Genomic DNA, 18,805 nt, shown 5'->3' on the forward strand with positions numbered 1-18,805 from the left:
TCGAAGTGAATTCGAAGCAAATAGTGATTTGGTTGAATAATTTCAAATCGAATGGTTCTAAAAGTACATGTCGGGGGCCTCAAACATGTGGCCTGCAAGCCTCTCGCTTGCGGCCTTGGGGCCCGCACATGACTGTCTTCGCCCCACATTTTTTTATTTTCTTAATAAGTATGTCCGTGAGCTACACAGGCATGACAGGTCTAAAGCATTGTTTTCGTGAGGTGCCCCGTGTGGCCACCGTGTGTTCAAACATAACCATGAAAAAAAAACTATATTTCAGAATTGGCATCCAGATTTTAGTCATTTTGGAGATTGGTATCGACATATTTTTGGAATCCTAGCGCCAAATTTCCGTAAGAAATAATCCGTATATGAGTTATGGGAAAGGTTCTCTTTTAAATGGCAATGTTTGCTGACAATTTGACAATTTGTACATACAATCCCCCCCCCCCCCGCTTGTACGTTCTGCACTGCACCGGCCCTTGCGGGACTAAATTGTGTGACTGCGGCCCGCTGGCTGAGATGAGTTTGAGACCCCTGGTATATATCATTTATTATTAAAAAATTGAGAATTTTTGTCATGAACCAACTAACATGCACAATATAAGATCCCATGCGCCGATTGCGAATCGGGGTACATTGGCGAAAGTGGAAATTTCTGCAAGCATTTGAAGCAGCACAAGAATGACGTCGCCAAGGGCTGCACAGTGACAAATGCACTCGCAGAGCATTCCGAGAAGACGGGCCACGAGATAAGCTGGCCACGGAGAAGAATTGGACAACGAGGCTCAATCTCGAATCACTAATAATTCAGACAACAAGTAACACAATAAATAGATCATATGGCACAGTAAACCACATGTACTCCCGGACTTTGCGTCAAGTGCTCTCAATGCTACTCAAGAACCTGCTGCTCTGCCGTCATTCCATTGTGAACAAGGGATCCGTACGGACCCCGAAACGTCCTTTCGTTTTTTGACATTGGTCAGTGATCTGCTTTTTAGCCATGCCTTTACCTGAACAGACGGTATTCCGTTGAACTCTCGACTAGTAACATTTGAATAGCCGTAGGATGCAAGTAATAACTGGCACAATATGTTACGTTTTTAAAAATTACTGTACCTAGCGCATACAAACCTGCATAACATGCTGTTAAACTAAAAACAAAAACAATTATTTGAGGTGAAGGTAATATGTACATTTAAGCTTGAAGTGTGGCTTCGCGGCAGGGCCAATTTCCCTTAGATGAGTGGTTTCACGGCATAGTATTCCCATGCTGCAGTGAAACCACCTTTACGGGAAGGGGAGGGGTGTATATGCACACAAATATTTATTTATTTATTTATTTGAAAGTACCTTACATGGCCACGTGGGCATTGGGTAAGGGGGGGCGTAACAGAAATTGCATACACAAATATACATAAATTCGTTCATTTCTAGGGATGGGCGAATGTTCGGGCATTTCGAATATTCGAACAAATATTAAAGCATTCGAATTCGCTTCGATACGAATTCAGATTATTAGAAACTTCAAAGTATTTGAAATGAACGAATATATGCAAGTTTGACAGCACATAACCCCCTGTAAAGGTGGTTTCACTGCAGCGTCGAGTTGCTGTACCGTGAAACCGCCCATCAATGGGAAATCTGCACTGCCGCGAAGCCACACTTCAAGGTTAAATGTACATATTTTTTTGTTTAAAAGCGTGTTATATGGGCTTATATGCGTCAAGTATAGTAATTTTTAAATTGTAACGTATTGCACCACTTATAACCTGCACCCTACTGCTATTCAAATCTTGATACTATACAAGGCTGCTTCCACTTCATTTCAAACCAAAAAAGTGACTCGTACCTAGTTCCAATTCTTAAAAACATTGTGCAAGGGTCATGACACAAATGCTCATTTTTCATAATAATATGCGCTGTATACTATTCGAACTATTCGATTGTAAATTATTCGACCAAATCACTATTCGCTTTGGATTTGCTTCGAACCTCAAATTTACTATTCGCCCATATGGCCCTAATTTCAAATACTTCGAACCTTCAAATAATCTAAATTCATGTTGAAGCAAATTCGAATACTGAAATATTCGTTTGCATATTTGAAGCACCTAAATATTCGCCCATCCTCAATACTTGCATAAGAGGAAACAATTTGTTGTGTCTGATATGTTTCTTCTGGTGTGCCTCGGGCACCTTTGCTTTTTTTTGGGCTTGTGCGAATAGTAAATTTTATGTTTGAAGCAAATTCGAAGCAGATAGTGACTTGATCGAATAATTTCGAATTGAATTTGAATAGTGTATATCACATATTATAAAAAAAGAGAGCATATTTGTGATGATCCAGCCAACCTGCCCAATATTTTTTCTTTATTTGAAACAAGGCATATGCAAATGTCGTTCTTTTTGGTTCAAAGGAAGTGGAAGCAACTGCAAAAGATATGACAGGAATTTCTCCCCGTCGAATTTTCTTTCCCAGCTAGGGCTCACTACACTTACCAAGCGTTGCCACGTTGAATGCCTGAAATTTCTTTACACTGTAATCTAGTGATTCTCAAATGGAGTTCTTCTGAGCCATCTTAGGGGTTCCGTGACACCATTGCCGCGAAAAAAAAAAAAGCTTTTGGAGGCGAGTTTTGACCTATTCCCAGTTCCAGACCCCCCTCCCAGAACTGTGGCAACATTCTGAAAAAGATCGCCTCGGCTGCCCCAACACCTCAATTAAAAAATAAGCCTGCTACATCAGCCCCCCCTCCCTTGGTTCTTCACATCAAGGGGTCCGGCATCCCTTCAACGAGTCCACAAGGGTCCCGCAACACATCGATGGCCACTGCTTTTATCAGTTCTCCCTGCCTCGACACTTTAGACAGTTATCGTATGTTCTCCAGACCTTTATCTACACGGAGCGACCACGCCCTTAACATTGCAACTTTTTTTCACCCGCACTGACATGTTCAAATACAGTTTTTTTCCTTCAACTACAGAAGCCCGGAATTTGTTGCCTGGAAGTGTCCGTTCCTTACCACTTCAATAATTTCTGGAAGCCTGTTCATGAATGTTGATTTGCTGTTGTTGTTTTCCTCTTTTCCCACTCCTGCAATAGCGTCATCGAGGCTGCAGTATGTGAAAAGGTAATACTAATAATAATAATAATAATAATAATAATAATAATAATAATAATAAATAAAAGAATAGTAGCAGGATTTGACTTTCAATACAACTAACGTGATAACCTGTAAAATATGTTACGTTTTAAAATTTACTATACTTGGAACATATAAGCCGGTATAACAAGCTTTTAAACTTAAAAGTTATGAATCGATGAGAGGGTAACATGTTCATTTAAACTTGAAGTGGGGCTTCGCGGCAGTGCAGATTTTTTTCTGAAAAGGTGTATTCACAGTACAGCACCCCTCCAGTGCAATGAAACCACCTTTACAGGGGGTTACACGCGGACTTTTATACACCTATTCATTCATTTCGAATACTTTGAAATTTCCAAGAATTTAGATTCAAATCAAACGAATACTGTAATATTCGTTTGAATATTCGAAGTGCTCGAATATTCGCACAAGCCTAAGAAATAGGCAAAGTGCATTTCGTGCACTTTGTTTTTTAGCAGCATTCAACAGACTGTCAAACAGCTGAAGCGATACAATCGCAGGAACGAGTGGTTCCAAGCAGTGGCCATTCATCAAGGCACCAAGGGAAAGCAGTAATAAGAACAACCTATGATATAGACTGATGGCATATAGGGGAAGTCCCATCATTCATTGGAACAAATGATATCCCAGCTATCGAGTTCACGTTATAAAAAAAAATTTATAGTTTTCGTTTTGTACAGCCCTGTATGTGGCACCTTTTCAAGCGAAGCTGCTACTGAGCTACATATTTCAGTGGCGATGGTATTGTACGCAAAGGGCCCAGTGCCAGCAAGTGACCGGACATGCGGGTGTGCACAAACAGGCCCTCAAAGGTGTGCTGGTCGCACGCCTATTTGTGTGCGCCCTTTTCCAAGAATCATGGGCCTGATATGGCCATCTGATCCTTTATCGAGGTCCCGCTTCAACATTTCATTGTTGCATTTCATTGTTTCATGCACGACTATTGCTGTTGCCTGTACCAATATAAGTTTTGTGCTGCTAAGCACGTCGATGAAAGCCCGGAATGGAGGAAGGAAAAAGTTAGGATGGAGGATTGTGGAAAGCGATAGAAAGGAAACAAAGAAAGAAAGGCATGCCAAGCTCTGCTCTCCCCTATTTTCTCAATAGCAGAAGGTCTCGTTGTTTCACTGAATTATGTGAAGCCAAGGAAGAGGCGCAAGAAGGAGCGTTCAACAGCTGTTCAGTGCTTGTTTTACAAGCAAAAGCTGTTATGAGATAACAAGGGCCGTTTTTGGCGTTGTAGTTGTCCGCCACCGGTGTCCGTAACCACTATTGCACGAAATAAGAAAAAATATCCAGGATGGACCGAGGTTCGAACCTGGGCCCTCTGCGTGGGAGCCCAGTATTCTACCTCAGAGCCATGCTGGTGCTAGAAACTGCTTTGCAAAAAGACCCTATACAGGCTTCGTGTCGGGAAGGAACCACATTAACAAACGTAATGTAGTGTGGTAGAAGAGTAAAATAACAACCAGGAGTCACACAACGCGAATTCTATAACCAGGCGTCACACAATGCGAATTGCGCAACGAGTGGGTAGTTGATTGCTCCGATCCCATTACATAGGGCTCTGCCATAATTCTTCATCGTCATCAGCCACAGCATCAACAAAGTGCACATAATGCCTTAGAGGTGTTTAGCGATTACCACTGTTCTCCGCAGAATGACGAAAAATTGCATAATAGCTTCTTCCCTACCTAACAAAAATTATGATGATTTATAGCGTACAGTCGAGCCCACATATAACGGCCCCACTTAAAACGAACTTTCGCTTAAAACGAACGATGCCCGCATGACCGTGGAAATATACATTATCTCTATGGCGCAAAATCGCACTTACAAAGAACGTCTCTGAGCCCCGCCGATTGGTTACAGCGAACGGAGTCGGCGCTCCGGCGACTTCCTGGGACTCTACTTTCGACCACTGATAAGCCATCACTGAGGTGCCCATAGATTCCTAATGTTAAACGTCGACCCTGCCTCCGCTGCTGTCTAGTTGTAGCTCTCCCCGACCGTTGTTTTGTTATGCACCCCTCCGTCCTTTGTCCCACATCCCCACCGACTTCGACTTCGACAATTCGCCATTTGTTCCGCGTGCATGCTGACTGAGCGTGAACGGGCCCTAAATGTTTCTGACACGCGCACAACCGGTGCAGGCTACTCTCCCACGCAAGCTACCCGAACTACCCTCCCTCGCAGCTCCTTTGCCAGTCTCCATCGCTCCGCGACGCTGCCGCATCCAGCTTTTTTTTTTGGCTAAAAACGAGCCCAGAGAAGTTAGACGTGTGCTTGCTTGTCTTATCACACGTGCGCGTTTTGCTCACTGTCGGTGTTCGCGTAGCGTGCGGTCAGAATGGCGGATGGTGGCACAAATGAAAAGCGCTGGACATTGCTACCAAGCAAGCCATTTTAACAGAGCTCTCTCAAGGTGTGAAAAACTGCGAGTTGGTTAAAAAGTACGGCGTGTGCAAGTCAACCATATCGATGATCCTGAAAAACAAGGACAAGATCATCAGTGCCGATGCCAACTCGACTGACAGAAAGCGTCTGCAGAGGGCCACCTACGCGGACGTGGAGGACGCGCCACTGAAATGGTTCGTCGACGTGCGGGCTCGGAACATTCCGGTAAGCGGTCCTGTGATGCTGGCCAAAGCGAAAGACTTTGCATTCCTGTTGGACTTTCCCGACTTCTGCCTCGGAAATGGCTGGCTACATTGGTTCAAGGTGCGCCATGGCATTGTTTTCAAATCGATAGTTGGTGAGGCGGCCTCGGCAAGCGACCAAGACATTGCCTCGTGGCTTGAAACAAATCGAGACACCATTTTAAGCTATGCGGAGCGAGACGTCTATAACGCAGACGAAACTGCGTTATTCTATCAGATGCTGCCAGAAAAAACTCACGCCATGAAAGGCGACACGTGCGCTGGCGGCAAACACAGTAAAGTGCGTGTCACAGCACTTTTGTGCACTAATACGGATGGCAGCGACCGGCGCCATCCATATTAGCAGCGACCGGCGTAATCAGTAAGTCGAAGAAGCTGCGCTGCTTCCAGGGCTATGTGCCTGTGCATTACAGGCATAATGTGAAAGCGTGGATGACGCGAGATTTATTCGTAGAGTGGCTGAGCGAATTTGACCGCGACATGCAAGGCAGGCGCGTGCTGCTCGTGGTAGACAACTGCTCCGTGCACCACGTACAAGCCTCTCTGCAGGCAGTGACCCTGCTTTTCCTGCCACCCAACATAACGTCTAAAGTGCAACCGCTTGACTTGGGCATAATTCGTGCCTTTAAGAGTTATAGGCGCCACGTTGTGGAGCGCTTGCTCATAGCTGTTGACCCCCCGGCAGCCAACCTGCCGCTTCGGGTGACTTTGTACTCAGCTTTGGAGATGCTGAAGGCTTCGTGGATGGAGGTGACGGCTACATGCGTGCAAAACTGTTTCCGCAAGGCCGGCTTCGCTGACGTCGGACCCGATGCCGAGCCTGAAGCTCCTGGAGACGACTGATCCGGCAGTGATTTGTGGCAGTGCGTCGTCGACTCCGACATGGGAGAGCAGGACTTCATTACGGCCGATGATGATGTCGACACTGCAGAACCGTGCACGGATGAGGGCACAGTGAATGAAGTGCGCGGCAAGAGCGATTCGGAGAAATCGGATGACGACGACGACTAAACTTTGGAGCCAGCGCCCACAAGCGTGCCTGTAGAAATGGACTACATAGATAGCCTCAGGCAGCTTGTATATGCCAAGGGCCTCGGCGAAGAACACGCTGCCGTCTTAATAAACTCGAGACTGTACTGATCACATCTGCGCTGTCGAAACAGACGTGCATCACGGACTTTTTCGCAAAAAAATAAATTTTTGGTTTTCCCTTGCAACTTTTTTAAAGCTGTGATGTTCATTTACTACAAACTTCGGGATATAAGGAACGGATGCCGCGTCACGCTCAGGTTCGTTATAAGTGGGCTCGACTATAGTGGGTTCCTCGCAAGCGCACTTCTATGGTTGCCAAGGAAGCCCATAAGGCTCCCATGATCCATTTCGTCAGCGTCTCAATAAAGTTAATTCCCTCTCTCTCTTTCTCACGTTAACGTATGTGATAAAGCGTGGTGGGAGAGTTAAACAACGACTGGGCGTCACACAACGCGAATTACGTAACTAGTGGATCGTTTAAAGCTTCCAACCCATTACAAAGGGCTCAGCCATAAGTCTTCATCGTCATCAATCGTCGCATCAACAAAGTGCACATAATGCCTTACAGATGGTACCTCACTTCTCCGCAGAATGACGAATAGTGTCGTGGTGGGTGCTTTCCAACTGCAAAAAAATTATGATTTGTGGCGTAGAGGGTACGTTGCTAGTGTACTTGTATTAGTAGCCACAAGAGAGTTTACAAGGGGCTCTAGAAATACCACTCTTCCAGCTTTCGCTGTGACTGCGCTGCGCTTTCTGCACAGGCCTGGCGTTTTTTTATAGCCTGCTATGAGGCTTTCGGTGATGCTGGTTCTCAAGCAGCACGTCTGAAACTTGCAGGTTTCCCAGTAACGTTTTTGACTAGAATCGCCGAAAGCCTCGTAGCAGGCTATAAAAACAAGCACTCAACAGCTGTTCAACCAGTGACACACTCGCAGCAAACCGTAGCGGTCATACCTTATGTGCACTAGGTAGCGCATAATCTCAAGAAAGTAGTCAGCAGGGCTGGTGCTGGGTTGTTGTTTACTGCCAGAGATAAGCCTGGTAGCCTGCGCCGGCAAGTCAATCGAGAGAGCGAGAACAGAAGGTGTAATAAGAAGCACAGGCAGAAGTCTGTTGAATGTGCCCGCAGTGTTTTGTACTATAAGATTCCTTTTTCTTGCGGGCGTTAGTATGATGGTCAAATGGGGCGGTGAGCTAATGAACGCATGCGCAAGCATTCGAACAAGGTTCAGAGACAGGCTAGAGATAGTCAATTGTCTCTTCATTGTAATGGTTGAGGTTGCCAGCCATCTTTTGATGATTCGACTTTGCTGTCAAAATACCATGACAAACGCATACGTCTCATTTCTTAATCTTATCATATCCACACTAGTGGTGAGGCATGTGTAAGCCTACCTTCGAATTCGCTCCTTCCGAAAGAGTTAGCATTTCTGTCCCACTGATCATTTGTATTGCCTTTGTGCAGGCTGTCTCTTCACTTTTTTCTGTTGTTTTTTTTTTTCGGTTTAATTGAGATAGTGGTGGATGCTGACTGGAAGAATAATTTGGCTGCTAGTCAGCGCCGTGGTCTGTCCTTTCCCGTCTTTTTAGTGTTGTTCTCCTACTGGTAATCATGTATCAACCAGCCCGAATGCGGAACCTACGGCATCATTTGGCTTGTAAATCTGATTTATACTAATTGTGTTTTTATATCACACTCCGGCTTGGGCCTGTTAGGCCTCCAGTATTGTGAAATGAATAAATAAAATCTCAGTTCTTGTGATGAGCCTAGACGGCCAACATGTTAGTGAGTCTACAGTTGGTGAAAAAAAATGATAAATCAGTTGTGGTAGCTGAAGCAAGTGCTGCCTTCTCGGTATAACGTGTAAAGTAGTCGACGCACACAATAATCCAGCAACGGCCTGTGGAGCTCTCATGAAAGGTCAATACCCACTTTTTTAAATGGCTTCGGGGCAGTGCACAATGAAGAAAGACCTTGGAACATGATGCGAGAAGGTCAATGCCAGAGAGCGAACAGTGCATCTCCTGCAGTTAGGTCTACAGTGAGCAGTCATATAGACTCTCAAAGTGTGTAAACTCGCATCACATAATCAATATTTTTAACGCGTTCCCACTACGATTAATTTCCATGTACTGCACTAATCCGTCATAAAAGAAAAGACATTGCAAAATTAGGGGACACATAACTGGGTTCCACTGTAATTATCTTGGCATTAGCAGATGCCACCAAAATCCATGACTTCACGACAAGCAGGCATGGGAACTTCAAGGTTCCTCCTATCACTTTTTTCTGGCTTACTAAGCCTCTACCTGCGGCAACAGTGGTGCCTTTGTAGAACCAGAGCAAGTTCACTGGACTGCGCACTTGTTGTCACAACGATGGTTTAATGTGGGGCACTGGGCAGGTGAATACTGCAAGGAAGCTGCTATGATAGGCAGCTACTGCTTTCAAGTAAAGTAAAATCTCGTTAAGTTGACACTCGTTAAGTCGGAAAATCGGATAACTTGGAAGTGTACTCATGCATTGTTTAATGACATCAAACTCTCGTTATTTAGGTCATATTTGGCCGCCACCCACTTAATTCAGACAATCCTTGCAATGCGCCAAGCGCAAAGCTCCGCAAATGAACAAAAATGGCGCTCGTGGACAGCCGAAAGGCCGTGGACTTTCAGTAAGGCATGGTCACCACCCACAATCGTATTGTTGCTCTGTGATAAGGTATGGGTTGCGAGCAAGCTTTGGATTAAGGCACGGGTGTCCTTCACGTTGTCAAGGAAGTCTGAAATGACGAAAATTGCGTCTTTTGCACCGCTCTTATACAAAGTAATTGCTAGATTTACATATTCCTCCAGAAAATGAAAGTGAATTGATCTAATATGACGTTTATTTATTGTTTCCTTGATACTTTCGATAACTCGGCATTCGGTTAATTCGGACAGTTTTTCTGGTCCTGTGAAATCCAAATTAACGAGCTTCTACTGTATACATGCCCAGCACCTTTCATTGGTCACACGGAATTTAACAGCTGAAAAACATACGACATGATTGCCTTCAACGTTGGTGCTGGTAAAGAAGCACAACTGCACTTCTGTGCTCTCGATCGCAAATGTGGCCACTTAACCGTATCGTATCAATGAGGCTCTCCCATGCACATGCACTCCACACCATTGTTGTTTTATTAGGCAGAGGCCACATGTACGTTAATTAAGCACTGCGCAAACATTGGTGGCTGTCGCTGGCGTGTTTCTTTTACATCCACGTGTGCATGCCCGCACTGTGTGCACGAAAACTACACCCTGAATGCAGGCTCATCAAAAAGTGTCTTGCTGCCATGGCTACGAATGGCACTGGCTAACACTCCCAGCAATACGGGCGCAGAAATACCCAATATAGTGAGTAGACGGGGGTCCGACTGCTGCCATAGATCATCGGACCAGTTATCCGAAGGTTGTAGGTTTGGTGTTTACTGACAGCAGGTTGTTTTTTCATCCATTCATGTCATAATTACTACACTACAGTTAAAAACTATAAGTAATTTACCTTATGCCTTCTTTGGCTGCATTAGGTTGTGCCTAGAAAAGAAAACGAGTCCTTCTTTCATTCTTGTCTAGTTCTACCTTTCACAAGAACTGCTTGTTGGCCTAGTTGGTGCTTGCAGACAGACACATTTTTTGCCGCAGTCAACACACCACAGGAGGAAGAGGGTGGTTTGATGTCGGCTAAGTTAGGCTAGCCCAAATAAGATATGCCTGTGCAGTCTCTTACCTGCATCAGTGAGCTCAGCTCGGGCACTGCTCCAAAGGTGCCGAGAGATGCCGCTCAGCACGCGGGGATGATCCCGCCGAAGACGACTGCTCAAAGGGGACCACCACCTCCCCGTAGTAGTTGAACACCTTCAAATGCGGCAGCCGCCGGGCCAGTGACTCTAACAGCAAGTCCACCACCTGGCAAGAAGCATTGTGCCCCTTAGGTGTACAACTCCAAGTTACAACAAGTATATATAAACATACATGCTGCATCTAACAAAGACAGACACACATTTTGTGGTGCTCTTCTTTAGTGAAGTTCGGTTCAGTGGTTTTGTGTGCTGCGACAGAAGAGACAACAAGTACAGTTGTTCTTGGATATTTACATAGAACAAGCAGCAGACCCCAAACTGTGTGATGTCTTGATAGACTAAATTCCAGGGCTTGCCCGTCTCAAGCTTGTCTGAAAAGAGCACATCTTGAACAATTTCTTGAGAATGTGACAAGTGTAAATTTACGTAACCCCTAACTGAAGAAAAAGTTTTACTGATTTCTAGCACATGAGTGTCATAAGGAGGGTGGCAAACTGAAAAAGATGCAGGTTCGGTTTGTGTTCAACACATTCTATTTTGCTCCTCTTCAGTTCCAGTTCGGAGAAATAAAAATCTATCAGCAGTTTGAAAACTGGCTTGCAACACTGAATAGGTTCTGCAAAGCCGAAACACTTCAGGAAGCATTGCATTCATAAGTTCACCTGAACTTGTATTTTGGGATTTTCCATTAAATTTCCTTTTCAATTCCAACTAAATGTTGTGCCGAGTGCATGGCACAGTTGCAAGTTTTGTCAGCAGGCAGAAGCAATCGACCCGTTGGCATAATGGAAACAGCTATCAATGTTTTTACATAAGCACCAGTGAAATTCAGTGAAAATACGTAGACACTCATAAACACGGGCATTTAATGAAAACTGCACGTCACGGCAGGCAAATGTTCAACACATGTATCCCTTTTCCACATTTCTTCTCATTTTTAATCATACTGAGAATAGGTGAAACAGAAATTACAATAGTACATGCATAAAGAGCAACATTTTTGAGCCAGCTTGAAAGGGAATGTTGGAGAAAAATGACCAGTGAATGACAATACAATAAATGAAATGAACATTTTGGATAGTCTGCTTGACAACAAAACTCCTCATATGATTTAGTAAATGTTCATTCCAAGTGACACAGCAGGATTACATCCGGTGCATAATCACATTAAAATTATAATGTTAAAAAATATCAGTATGTCACAGATGCATCTAGTGTGGATCTCGGTGGTCCTAGAGTTCAAGGCTGCAACATCGTACCGGGTTTTGAATGAATGCAAGGGTGCTGATATTGGTAGAACAGTAAACTGCCATCCTGATCGGCCTACACTGCGCCCACTGCAGGACAAAGGCCCCAGCTCACAGTGGTCTTCTTCACTTCATCACCCTGCCTCACAAGCAGTAATAAATTACTTTGTTTAAATCGAGACAGTGAAATGAGAGGCTGCGCGAAAGCGAGACACAGCAGCGGACAGCTATTTTGCATACGTGACCGCCTTCATGCACTTGTTCAAGAATCCGGTCATACAGCACTGATAAGAGTACTGGAAAGCGCTCTTTCAAAATGGGTCACAAAACAGACAGAGAGCGCAGCACATTTTTGCCCCCTCTTGAAGATATGCTTTCCAGTATTCCTTTATAAATATGAACCCACTAGCCCAGCAACATTTGTTGAGCACTACTAGGGAATCACTTGGACGAGTCCCCATCTGAACCCCCGCCTTTCTTGTATTCTCCATATAATGGGGGTTCAGGCTAAAGAGTATTGGTTTCAGTTCGAATTCAGTTCAACACACTGGCTCTCTCACATTGTTGGATAACCCTCGCTACACAGGGTGCTTTTTTTTAAGGCAATACAGATTCTTTAAAAAAATCCTACGACAGTCAGGCTCCTGTCGTCTTCACACACTAACTCTATGTCGAGGCGGAAATACCTTGCCACAGCAAAAGTGACACTGAAGCAACTAATTAACGAAAATCAATAAGCTTTTAATTATTGACTTGAGACCAGTTGTTTATATGGGAAAGTTGTCGGGCATGACAACTTATGGCATACCCATTTTTTACCAATTGCAAAAGCTGCACGTTAAAATAATCATCATTGAATTTCAAGGGTGATATCGAAACTGACCGTGCCTGGCACACAGGAAATGCGACAAGACCGGGACACATGCTGTGTGTGGTGGAGCATTAGTCGCATATTATTACTCCAGCTAAAGCAGAAAAAGGTGCAGCATGGAAGAAACCAGCCAGTATGGATATGCACCGTGCTGCGATCAGAGCACTTGTACTGATGACTTTGCATGGACGTGCCCTGATATGTGTTCACTGCACTGTTTAAAAGGCTCATTGGTGTCAGCAACCAATGCTGACATCAGCTTGTAGAGTAACCTTCCTACACATTACTAGCACAAACAAAATACATTCAGTGTGATCACAAAATACATTCAGAGGCCTGCAAGTTTCAGTGATAAGACTTGGGCAGTGACTTTGCCTTGCAGCGTAGCAGACCAGTGATTTCCTACATTAATGGCACCGAAGCGGATGATGGAGGCCATAAATGACAGGAGGCATCTGGTTTGACCCGAAGCCGTCACACAAGCCACCGCAAGCATCAAAGGTCTTCTGCATTTGGAGTGCTTATCATTACATGAGTTGAAGTACTCACATTGAATCTTGATTGACCAGGACAATGTGCTCTACAGAATTGACAACAAAGTATACTAAACTGTAGACATCAATCGAAACCGTAGACATCAATCAGTTGGAAGCTGAGATGGACGAAGTGGACATTTACTAGCACCACATTATTCTAGCTAAGGTTTGAAAAGAATATATCACAGACATACTAAACAGTCGACAGGCTCACATGAAACCAGCAAGAAAAGAAGTTACAACAGCAGAAAAAAAAAAACGATATTTGTCTATCTTGCTACCATTTAGTCAATGTGTCACCAACATTAAGTGTGCACACATGGCTAGACGCGTCGACCACACAAAGCCTGCAACAAACTGAAAGCAGAAAAATTAATGCTCTCACTGCAGAAATGAAGATTCAAGGAATAACCACTAGAAAAAAGAACCTCAACTTCTAAAGTCCTCTTATTCAATCAGCAACATGCAATGATTGTAGTGGCAAGGCAGCGACAAGAACTCAGATGTATGTGGTGGAAGCTTGACCATGGGGAAGGTCCTCTTCTCAACACGTACGATGCTACGTTCAACAACTGGCTATCTTCTCCTGAAAAAAAAAAAACGCAACTCCTCGCGCGGTAACCAGCACGTGACGCTGAAACGCTGTGTATAACAATCATGACCAGCAAGATAGCAGTAGAAGAAAGCGAAATGGAACTTTCTCTAGCAGATACCTGTTTACATTGTGGGCCGGTTACTGAAATCTAGCAAACCTACATTGTCTTATGGGATACGGACACTGTCTTTGTCAAAAATGTCACATACATATGCACTAGAATTTGCAGAAACACGGCAGTCCCATGAAGTTGCAGCGCGCAGCACCGATGCCGCGCTGACAAGTGGATCAGCTGACTTTGGCAACGCTTTAAAAACTTCTGCATGGTGGAAAAACGAAACAAACAAGCATAATGACAAGATGCTTTGTTGGGTGCGTTGGTTCATTCTGCAATAGACTGAGTGCAAACAGACGGGACACAATACAAGACGACTACACGAGCGCTCGTGTAGTCGCCTTGTCTTCTTGTGTCCCGTCCGTTTGCGCTCAATCTATTACATAATGACAAGAGTAGTGTTTTTTCTAAAAGTGAATAACGCTAGTCATCTAGGGTCATTTCAATAGCAGGATATTCACATTTGAAATCATCGATATCACGCTGTTCATGGGTATAGGTGAGGACAGAAAGTGTAAGGCACTCTGCATAAAGATATAACTTATTATAAGGTTTCAAGCATGCAAATCTTTACAGATCACAGAATGCTGCTAAATTTTTAGGCACCCCTACACTGTATTAGGACATCACTTGTGTGACTCATCTGGTTGGTTTCTCTCAGAGTTTGTCATCAGGAGAAGATGTGAGTTAGTGAGTGTGTGGTGGCACCTATAAATCAAACTAGAAAACCAGAATGAGGCCTCTGTGCTCTATGGCACATTCATGGAGGATCACAGAGAAGTGTGCTTAGCACTGATTGGTCAGCAAAGAAGTTCAGGAGAAAAAGCATGGCTTGGGAAAAGGGTAACCTTCAGCTGCCCGTGGCTCCTTCGACACAAGGTGCTAGAGCACTGCACGGGCCCGGGCCCGACCCGGCCCGCGGGCCGGGCTGGGCCGGGCCGTCCGAAGCGTTTTCCGGTGGGCCCGGGCCGGGCCCGGGCTTGAGGCTGTGGGCCGGGCCGGACTCGGACCCGCTCATTAAAAGGCGTAAGTCGGGCCTTCAAGCACACGCGAGCGTTATGCATTGCGTGGTCTAAGGTATACTGTGCCAAGCTGAAGTGACATGTGCAAAGAGCTGGCTCTTAGTAAAGCTTAGCAACAAAAATAGAAAAACAGTTGAAGTGCTATTTTTTTTCACCAGTATAGATATAGATTGGCACTGTATATTTTCAGTAACGTTTCGTCTGCTGGACCAGACCTTGTCAAAGTAACAAGTACATCGTGGTGGGTTTCCTTATAAACACGCCAGATCACGTATGTGATTATATATATATATATATATATATATATATATATATATATATATATATATATATATATATTAACCGCACTAACAATGGGCCAGATCACGGTTGTTCCCATGGGAGGAATAAAGATTTCGGTCTTTTATTCAAGGTTGACACATACGGTACATTTCATTTATATTCCTTGGTATTACGTGCCAAAACCACGATATGATTACGAGGCATGCCGTAGTGGCACCGGATCAATTTCAACCCCCTCGATTTCTCTAACGTGCACCTAAAGATAAGTATATACACGGGTGTTCTTGCATTTCGCCCCCATCAAATTGTGACCGCCGTGGCCGCGGGAATCGAACCCGCGTCCTAGGACTTAACAGCGAAACAGCTTAACCGCTGAGCTACCACCGCGGGCAAAGCAACATTTCGATGCATGTACACACTGGATTTTCCGTCCGATCGCCCACTACAAAGCGCACGGCATCATTAATAATCATCATCAACAACTAATATCCTCTAATGGGCCCGGGTCGGGCATGGTCATGAACAAGCACGCCCTGGATTAGTTTAGTAATGAACGCCCGGGCCCGGGCCGAGCCCGAGCTTGGAACGATGGGCCCGGGCCGGGCTCGGGCTGGGTACGGTCAAGTACGCCAGGGCCGGGCTCAGGCTGGATTCGGTCTCGTACGCCCGGGCCCGCGCTTTAGGCCCGGGCTGGGCTCGGGCCGTAAAATCCGGCCTGTGCAGTGCTCTATGAGGTGCTTCGCTTAAACTATGGTGTAAACGATTTACTCTAGCTGTAGCTCAACCACTTAAATGATTTCAAGAAACATTTTAGAGACCCTTTAATAGACATCACAAATACTTTCTACGCAGCCAAGTGTCAGCTCCATTCGGCACTATGCAACACATTACATTACAGCCTAGCACGTGGTTGTGAAATAAAGCTACAATGAAAAACTCAAACCAGTCAAATAATTAGGCAAGTCTCTTAAACGGGTGCACATATTGAAATTTTCTAATGTGAATCGAATACGAATAAGTCAAGAAAACTGTCTCTGAATATTGAATCGACTATGTCATCATCATCATCAACATCAGCCTATCCCATGTCCACAGAAGAATGACTGTCCGCACTAGCTGATTCCATTTTATGCCGGCAAATTTCATAATTCTGTCGCTCCACCTAAAGCTTTTCTGTCCTCAGCCACATGTGCATCTTCCAAAAGTTGTGAAAAATCCTTGAACACAGGGTGCTGCCACACACCGGCACCATGCTCCACAGTCTACTAACGTTACACAGTGAGCCACACTCGTGCACGGGAATCACAACGGGAAAGAGTGATCATCACGCACTCAAGGTCATGATGCGCACTTGTCGTGACAAGAAAGAAAGCACTTGAAGTGCACGACAAATCTCCACTCATTCTTGGTTGATTCGAGAAAGTTTTGCAGCAATCGATTTGTGCAGCAATTCATGAGGCTGCGGCACACTGGACATACCTTTGGTAATGCACTCGTTACAAATCATTATGTTAAAAAATTAACTGCTTTTCCAATGAGTTCTGCAAAATCCCACGAGGTGGCGGAAGGGTTATGAAAGGGAGGTGATTGTCAATTATCCCTTTCATTAACTGCTTTGACACGTTCACAACATGAGCGCCCTTTAAGTGCTATAATAGCATGTTCAAAAGACCCTTTTATGCAATGTGATCCTCGCCCATTCCCATTTCCTCTTCCTAGCATCTAAACATTCTTTAGGTAACATTCTTGAAAGTTAATTTATTGCATCTTTTCGTAGAAAGTGAAGGTACAACATATAAGAGACCTGCAGAATAAAGGTTGGTGGAAAAGGAATCGCCGCTGTCGCTTGGGCGTGCCGGACAGGCTGAAACAGAGCACAAAGGTGATGTGCACGTCATGCATATTTTTCAGTGATTACAGTAAAGCAAAGCTAGTTGCCACGAATGCAGCATAAATATGCACTGGTGCGGGAACCACAAAGTTCAGTAACGTTACCTAATAGGTACACACAAGCAATGTTTTACTTTGAAAATAAGTGCGTAGCATTCATAGGTCGTCACATATTCGAACATTCGAATTTGTTCGAATATTCGCCTCCACCTATTTGGCAGTGGCCAAATATCTGGGGAAATCTTAATATGCACTTTTCTAATTGAGAATGCATCAAATAAGGGACATAATCTCTTTTGCATTTGACATTTCGAATAGTCTTAAACTTCATGGGCCACGTACCAGAAGTATTTAAGTGAAAAATTTTAATGCATACAAAACCTAGCATTGCGGCTTACATATGAACAATATCCACACGAAATGAGCATTACGATCTTGCAACATCCAAACACTAGTACGATGCAGAATAATCTTCTATGTTGCAGGTATAAAAGGCGCTTTACTGCTGGTCAGATTATTCAACGGCCGATGCTCCTCTTGTCGCTATCAGTGTACCTTTCATTATACGGGCACAAGTTCATCCAAATAAAAGAGTTCCGTATTTGCGAGTTCCACGGCCACGTGACAATACAGTACCCATGACTGAGCACAGAAAGTAATATGTGCTAAAACTAATGCATTCTAACACAGTCTTTTTCCATAGACCATTTCTGACTAGGATGCTCCTCCTAGGCCCATTTCTGAGGAGGTTGATTTTGAAAAGGCACTGTTTTAGTCTTTTTTTTCTTGTTTGTTCCAAAGTATGTATTACATGTGCGGTGATGTAGCCTCGTTTATTTGCTTTTTTTTTTGTGTGAACCCAAACTGTACCAATTGTCGCTTGATATTCCACTGCTGCCTGGGCCTGTCAGGCCTGCAGTGTCGTGAAATAAATAAGTAAAATGCTTTCATCTTCCTATTTGAGGCACTGATTACCATGTATTGGCAAGTGTCAGGAACTACAGCAGCGCACACTTGCTGCGCTCCCCACAGTTCATACACCTCTCATATCCTTCCACCAAGCAACAGTAGGAACCACATGGGAGAATTCTTATTTGTGCCTTTAAAGCCTCTGTTCTTGCATTTACTGCCGTGCCTCACACTTCGCTGACCCCATGCCTTCAGAACTCTGCAATTATTACCATGTCGATAGCAACCACGGTTTTATTTGCAGCAGTTGTGGTGGCAACCAGTAGTTTTGTTTTGATTCAGTGCCTGCTGGCTGTGTGCCTTCGGAACTGTGTGGTCACCATCAGCAATCTCATTGATTGCGACTGCATGTACAACATGCAGCAAATGTGGCAAGCAATTTTGTTCCGTGCAACAAAAGTGCAATGTCACCATGGCATCAAATATGTCAGCTACACAGCAGCATCTGTTGCTCAGTGGTGAAAAAATATTTGGGCCGGGTGTGCGGTAATAGAAATCTTGGAAGAAGATGTAAGTGGTCTTGTAATTGTGGCTGCCCTGCAAAGAAAGTCACAAGGCCCTCGCCAAACAGAAA

General features: G+C 44.4%; 1 protein-coding gene across 1 annotated transcript in view; it reads right to left on the reverse strand.

Moving 5' to 3' along the window:
• Nucleotides 1–18,805, reverse strand: part of LOC119391949 (F-box/LRR-repeat protein 20) — an 81,055-nt gene that overhangs the window by 9,189 nt on the left and 53,061 nt on the right. Inside the window, exon 5 of the mRNA XM_037659592.2 lies at nt 10,632–10,810. Coding sequence (XP_037515520.1) covers nt 10,646–10,810 — 165 coding nt within the window. The 3' untranslated portion in view covers nt 10,632–10,645. The remainder of the gene's footprint in view (nt 1–10,631; nt 10,811–18,805) is intronic.

The sequence above is a fragment of the Rhipicephalus sanguineus genome, chromosome 4 (genome assembly GCF_013339695.2).
Source record: "Rhipicephalus sanguineus isolate Rsan-2018 chromosome 4, BIME_Rsan_1.4, whole genome shotgun sequence".
Classification (NCBI taxonomy): Eukaryota; Metazoa; Arthropoda; class Arachnida; order Ixodida; family Ixodidae; genus Rhipicephalus; species Rhipicephalus sanguineus.